Source organism: Alosa alosa, chromosome 2 (genome assembly GCF_017589495.1).
Source record: "Alosa alosa isolate M-15738 ecotype Scorff River chromosome 2, AALO_Geno_1.1, whole genome shotgun sequence".
In the NCBI taxonomy this organism is placed as follows: Eukaryota; Metazoa; Chordata; class Actinopteri; order Clupeiformes; family Clupeidae; genus Alosa; species Alosa alosa.
Window position 1 is genome coordinate 30,723,012 of NC_063190.1, and position 7,500 is coordinate 30,730,511.

Consider the following 7,500-nt stretch of genomic DNA (forward strand, 5'->3'; position numbering starts at 1 on the left):
GAAAACACACACACACACACACACACACACACACACACACACACACACACACACACACACACACACAGACACACACACACACTTTACCACCACTACTTAACACCCACAAAGCCATTCAATATATCATTTCAGGATCGTAGGGGGAATATTGACTGCATGTTTTCAATGAAAGCGGCTGTGAAGCGTTTAGCTCGCAACACACTTTAACGTGGCAATGAATACCCCACTCCAGGGGTGTATCTCACAGACCTCATCCACGCCTTGTCTATAGACTCAGTGTTAGCTGGCTTTACAGTCTCAATTGAGCTTGAGATGGAAGTTATTTCAACCAACTACAAGAGATCTTCTGAGTGCGGTAGAGTTGTGTGCGCTTGTGCGTGCGTGTGTGTGTGTGTGTGTGGTTGTGTGTGTGGTTGTGTGTGTGCATTTGTGGGTGTGCAATGGGCCTTTTGCGCTGTAGAGCTCTCTTTTTATAAATAGTTGAATGGAGAGCCATGGGGGGAAGTATAGCCCAATTTGTTTTGCTATGTTTGCTGTTCTGTTTTGCTTTGTGAGGAGTCGCTGTGCTGTGTGAAGAAGAGGAGGAAGATGAAGGAGGAGGAGAGGCCGAGGGACTGAAGAAGCGTCTCCAAGGGTTACCTGCTTCAACCACACGTTTTCCACCTCGCAGCCTCCTCTTCATACCTCATGCATTTTACATGCGCCTGACATCTGCACTGCACACAGGAGCATTTACTTAAGCAAATATGCAGCGCAACCACATCACTCGCCACCCCCAAACCATCTGAGTGTCTCGCTCACGTGGAGCTAAATCACGTTTTGGAGCCATTAACTCCCCGCTCAAACTCCAGTTGACTGACGATGTTTATACAAGCCAGGCTCGTAGTGCTATTCAGGCTGTTTGACCTTGTTGTTGTCATGTACTGAAGCATGGCAGATGAGGCCATGCCATTAACCTCTAATAACGCATAGGCCATGCCATTAACCTCTAATAGCGCATACAGTAGGTGCACTTGTCGAGGCACCTTTTGTACAGCCTTTATTTGTGTTTTGTGTTTTTTTTTCTCCCTTGTTTATTTTTTTGTTCCACTTGAATGGACTTCCTCCCCCAACAGAAGGACGGGGCAGGCACCCTCCGCCCCCCTCCCTTGCCCCCCCTGCAGGGCAGTGCCCGGCGGCTCACCCAGCGCCACGGTGTTGAAGGACACGCCCTCCTTCTCACGCCCGTCGTTGTAGAAGGCCAGGTGCCAGGTGCCCGGGTCCAGGTAGCGCACGAACACCGCCTCGTTGAGGATGACCGTCTGGATGCTGCGCCGCTCGCGCGGGGACTCCACCACACTCCACTTCTCCTTACCGTCCAGACGCTCCATGTAGTCATACTGCCAAGACACCAGAGCCAAAGACGAGAGAGAGAGGGAGAGAGAGAGAGGGACGGAGAGGGAGAGAGAGACAAGAGCCAAATGAGAGAGAGAGGGATGGAGAGAGAGAGAGAGAGAGAGAGAGAGAGAGATGGACGGAGAGGGAGAGAGAGAGACAAGAGCCAAATGAGAGAGAGAGGGATGGAGAGAGATAGAGACAAGAGCCAAACGAGAGAAGAGAGGGACGGAGAGAGAGAGAAAGGCCAAAGAAGAGAGAGAGAGACAAGAGCCAAAGGGGAGAGAGAGAGAGAGGGATGGAGAGAGAGAGAGAGAGGGACAGAGAGGGAGAGAGCGAAACACAAGCCAACGGAGAGAGAGAGGGACAAAGTGAGAGAAAGAGAGAGAGGGGACAGAGAGAGGGAGCAGGAGAGAGAAAGAGAGAGAGGCAAGAGCCAAAGGAGATAGGGAGAAAAAGAGAGAGCCAGGAAGAGAAATAGAGAAAAGGAGAAAAAGATAGAGGGAGAGGAGGGAGACAGAGACGCAGAAAGAGAGAGAAGTAGTGTTTAGAGAAAAAGACAGAGAAGTGGTATTCAAGGATCTGTTTACTATGCTAATTCTGTTTTGGAACACAGGTTTAAATGTGTTGGATGGAACAGGAAACAGGAAGTGGGGTGGGCACCTGGGCATGGGAGGGCGGCAGCCCCTTGCGGATGTAGACGCCAAACAGCGCGTCCTTGCCAAGGGAGATGTTGAACTTGAGGAAGAGCGGCTGGCGCAGGTGCAGCAGGGACCTCCAGAAGACGCCCGGGGGCACGTCCTGACTGACCCGCCGGCCCACCTCTAGCTCGCCCATGTTTATGCTGCTGTTCCGGAACATCCATGGCCCTGACCGGGAGAGGCAGAGGGAGATAGAGAGGGAGGGAGAGAGAGAGAGCGGACACGCTTCTTATTCTTAGTCTTCGCTGCTTATTCTACTTTTCTTTTCTTTTTTTCTGTTGTTCATCACTGTGACAGTACAAATTATAGTGCCTTGACAACACTGGGGTGCAAATACACCAACACACACTTGAATATGAATTTAAATTTATTTGACAGAGCAAGAGAGAGAGAGACACTTAAGTAGCCATTACAAAAATCAGCATCATTATCAAAGTATCATTAAAATAATAAAACCATTATTTTTAGAAACCCTTTGTATAGGTAATTGCTCCAAAAGACATTACCTAACGACGATAAATAGAAATCCAATCTATGCTAACCCAAACCACAACTACCCATATTTTCTAAACCCTGTCACGTTGTCCATTTTCTTAAACAAGGGGCGTGGTGAGCAGAGAAAGGAACTGCCACCAAACAACGAGAGGCTTAAAGAAAACACTTTCGGCGGAGAATGTGTCAGCCAAACTCCAATCACCATCACAGTCACATGCAGTGCACAGCTCGTCAGTTGTGACTCGTGAAAGAGAGTGTGTGTGTGTGTGTGTGTGTGTGTGTGTATTTGTGTGTGTGTTTAGAGAGTTGCGAAGGAGCATCGTCCCTTGCACAAACAGAAGCTGTCAACTCAACCAACTCCCCCACTCATGCCCACCCCCAACCCCCACCCCACTCGTGCATGTCGAGGTGGGCACATGCAACATTAATGCCTGATACCCCTGGAGACGGGTGAGGAGTGAAAGGTTGGGGGGTGTGGGGGGCAACATGAAATCCCACACCTGTTTGCCACTGCAGTCTCAGGGGACTGGGGGGGGGCTCAGCTCTGCCCCCTCCTCACTGCGCACTGGCTCCCACACACAGATTCAGACTGCTGCTCTAGAGATGTAGCGCTACATCTCTATAGGATGATGAGGGAAGTCAGCAAACAAGCAAAAATGTATACCCGCTATACCTGAGCACACCTGTGTACACACACTCTCATAGGCATGCACACACAGAAATGCACAAATATCCAAACACAAATACATACTGTACACACACATACACTATACCACATTGGCATATAATGATAACTCACACACACACACACACAGAAATGCACAAATATCCAAACACAAATACATACTGTACACACACATACACTATACCACATTGGCATATAATGATAACTCACACACACACACACACACACACACACACACACACACACACACACACACACACACACATCCCGCAGTGCAGGGAGACACAGAGCAGAGTGTGGCGGGTGCTGTGCGTCAATCTGCGTGTGGCTGGCCGTGTCTGATGGGAGCCGATAAGCGCCGGCACACTCTCGCCTCCTTGGCTGCACATCCTCGGGCTGCATTTAAAATAGCAGCGTGAGGCCTCAGAGCAACGCGGCGGCAGCAGCGGCAGCGGTGGAGGAGATGCCATTTCTGCACCAGTCAGCTCCGATCTACTCCAGGAGAAGCAGCCTCTGACAGGGGGGGAGTCGATGATAAATGACAGCTTAAAAACTCACCAACCCCCTACACCCCCCCACCCTTGCTCCGCGCCTTTCCCACCAACACCCCCCATCCCCACTCCACACCCCCACCCACCCGCCTGCCTGCAGCTCATATGGGAGGTCAGTTTGGCACCACTCATTAATATTACTGAGGCCCTGCAAATAGAGGAGATGGTGTCCCTGTGGGGAGGCGAGGCGGGAAAAAAAGCTCCTCAAAGTAGAGTACAGGCTTGGTGGAGCTACAAGAGCCACACATCGACAGTGTTTATCGGTTAGATCTCGAGTGGAAGCAGTTCTCTTGAAATGTGAAAGTCTTCCATCTTGGTGTTTCCTAGTGTTAGGCTGCTATGCATACGGCATAATAAACAAGAGCCTGTGATAGAGCCCAGTGTATACTTCTTGCTATCACAAGCCGCATCTTCATCACAGAGAGACGCCAACTGGCAAGTTTGCCAAGATTCTCCACCCTCCCACTATCAAAGCCAAACAAGCAAGCCGGTGTGGGTAACGAAGAGAGAGTAGGTAAAAAAACTTCAGAGGCGGGTAGGAAAACGAAAGAAGGAAAGAAAGAAAGAGAGAGGAGAGAGAGAGGGAGAAAAAGAGAGTTCACAGCTCTCTCGACTCCAAAGCGATTTCACAGCGCCTGCCGCCCACTCGCCGCCTCCTTGCTGTGGATCAGACAGATGCAGCGTGGAGGACGGTTTCGTTATGCCGCTCAGAGAAATTAAGACATTCTTCATTCGTGGCCAGACATGTCCCCGCGACCGCGGGGGGCAATATGGCGTTTCACCGTTATCACACCAGCGCGCCTTTGTGCGTCGGCGGATTCAATTTAAAGTTTATCTTTCAGCGGACTTGAAAAGGCTCCTTTGTAATGAATTCTGTCCTCTGCGTCGTGCCTGGGCTCATGGCCGCCATGTTGTTCGTTCGTTCGTTCGGTCGGTCGTGCGTGTGTGCGTGCGTTTGGTCAGTTTTGCCCGAACCTGTCAGGGGGCTCTTACCTCTTCCTCCGGAGGGCACTGTTGCCACGTCGCCGATGCCCGCGATGGCCGTGCTGAGGCGGGTGCTCACCAGGTGCCCGTCAGTGCGTTTCAGCTGCCAGTTGAGGCCGAGCAGGTTCAGTGCTGTGGGAAAACACGGATAGCATTACGTTACCTCAGTAAAACACACACAGACACAAAGATTCAGAGTGAAAGTGAGAGCAGAGAACTCCACACATACCTAGTCAGTGATATTTTAGTTGCACTGATAGCTGCACTCCAGACAGAAGTCATTAAAGGAGTTTAAAATACCACGTATGACTCCACACAGAGAGATATGCAGACATGTGGACATCAGCAGCTCTCAGTTTCTAGATAGCACCCTTAGTAATCATATAAACAATGCGTCACATGCAAAAAACAAATTCAGTAAACATAGACCATGTTTGAACACGTTCTTTTAATATGTCTAAGGGTTGCCAAGAGTGTACACATCTCAGACATCTCAAAGGACCCTGGAACAACATTTTAAATGCACAGAGGGGTTTCCCCATCAGTGCAACATTTAGTATTTTTGTGGGGAGACAACAACTGCTATGAAAGCAGAGGTACTGCACAGGAAGATTTTCCCAGCATGACCTTTTAGGGCTCTGAGAACTCCTTCTGGGGCAGAAAGGCGTGTAGTGCATTAGGACCACCAGAAAGGCGTGTAGTGCATTAGGACCACCAGAAAGGCCTTGACCATGTGTGTGTACTTGCTGTGAGGAGAACTTAAGGGCAGCGCTGTGCAGAGGGCAGAGACTATGATTGCAGAGCAAGTTAATGCATCTGTCAAGCTTATGGGAGTACAGAGAGCATTGCCTCTGCACACAGCTCATAGTGCTAGCCACCTCTCTTTCTGTTGCTCTCTCTCTCCCTCTCTCTCTCCCTCCCTCTCTCCCTCCCTCCCTCTCTCTGTCCTTCTGTGAGGAGGATGCAGACATCTGCAGTATCGGTGATAATGACTCACCTTCGTCCTCACTCAGCCATCACACCTAAATCTCATCCCTCCAAAATCGATGGCTCTTCCCCCGCTGCTTCTAACCCCCTCCACCCAGCCCAGCCCAGCTCAGCTCCATCCACCTCTCCATCTCACAGCACATGGAGAATGAGGCTGGTTGAAAATGGCTGAGGAGGAAAGAATGAACGAACGTCTCCACACATCAGTTCTGTATGAGGTCTACTGGGCAAAAGAAAGCGCTGACTCCTGTACCTTGCCACACGCCATTACACATCGACACGCTATTATCACACACACACACACACACATCATTGAACACATTGGTTTGACACATCAATGCAATACACGGTGCAGCATGAGCATGGAACGTGCCTGTGTGTGTGTGGTTTGTGTCTGTGTGTAACAATTTGGTGTGTCTGTGTCTTTGTAGCAATGTTTGTGTGTGTGTGTGTACTTGTTGATATCATACTTCCATCACAGTAATACAAAGGCAGTAAAGCTGCCAGGCTGCTGTCACCAGAACTGACTGTGCTCATTCGGGCTGTCTGAGGCTCCCTAGGAGCCGTGGCCTCTGTGTATTGTGCTTGATGACGGCAGTGAAGGCTTCTCTGAGAAACGTAGGTCGCTCCGCCAGTGGAGGGCACTCTTCACTTGACATGAGAGCTCTGATCTTGGCAGCGTGTGTGTGTGTGTGTGTGTGTGTGTGTGCGTGTGTGTGCTTTTTCATGCTAGCGTGCTCCTCCCTGTGCGGCATTATCAGAGCCATTAGATCATGGCTGGGTCGGGGATGGCGGCGTTGTTCTGCTAAAGCCGAAACATGCAGGGCTCCACCACTTCCCCAGCACTCTCCCAGTCACAGAGAGGAGTGTTTACCCTCTGAAATATTACTGAGGTGGAGGGAGGGGGGCATCAGTGTCTGGAAACCCAAGGCTGCTGCTGCTGCTGCTGCTGTTGCTGTGCTCAGGGGAGTAGCCTTGGCATTGAAGGAGGAGAGAGGAAAAGAGAGGAGGAGAGAATGGGGGAAAGGAGGAGAGAGGATGAGAGAGGAGGAGAGAGGAGAGGAGGAGAGAGTGGGGGAGAGGAGAGAGGAGGGGAGAGGAGGAGAGAGTGGGGGAGAGGAGAGAGAGGAGAGGAGGAGAGAGCGGGAGAGGAGAGAGGAGGGGAGAGGAGGAGAGAGTGGGGGAGAGGAGAGAGGAATGCTTTCTGCTGTTAAGATGCCCCACAGAGTTGCCTTGTTGGTGCTAAATGCTAGAGATGGAATGGAGGAAAAAGCCCCTGCTCATCTGCCTGTGAGGGGGAGCCTGAGGGCTTGGTGGGGAAGAGAAATCCCCACAGAGTGACCAGAGGGCGACAGCAGGCATTTACGGTGGTCAGATAAAGCAGGGGGAGGGGTGGGAGGGGTCTGCACGCCCGTTGGCAGCGGACTCGGTAAACTCGGTCTGTTGCTTCGCTGCTCTTCAGTCAGGCAAATCACATCTGGAGCAGGGTGGGGTGGGCGGGGTTACTTTCAGCCCAGCAATAAGCATGAATAATTTAGGTACGAATGCGATAGATTAGGAATTCATGAGGTGGCACATAACACTTTATGTAATCTCTATGTATAATTCACTTCATCAAAGAGATTTATAATATTACTCAGGTACAATCAAAGAAGCCGCAAGTCCAAAACAGGAAGAGAAGGAGATGAAGGGACAGCGAGAGGGACAGAGACGGCTCCTACTG

The 7,500-nt window shown here is 50.7% G+C and overlaps 1 protein-coding gene across 1 annotated transcript in view; it reads right to left on the reverse strand.

Annotated features, from left to right (window-relative positions):
- tenm2b (teneurin transmembrane protein 2b) overlaps window positions 1–7,500 on the reverse strand; it is a 185,273-nt gene that overhangs the window by 23,171 nt on the left and 154,602 nt on the right. The window contains 3 exon segments of the mRNA XM_048270364.1: window positions 1,184–1,379; window positions 2,038–2,243; window positions 4,800–4,922. Coding sequence (XP_048126321.1) covers window positions 1,184–1,379; window positions 2,038–2,243; window positions 4,800–4,922 — 525 coding nt within the window.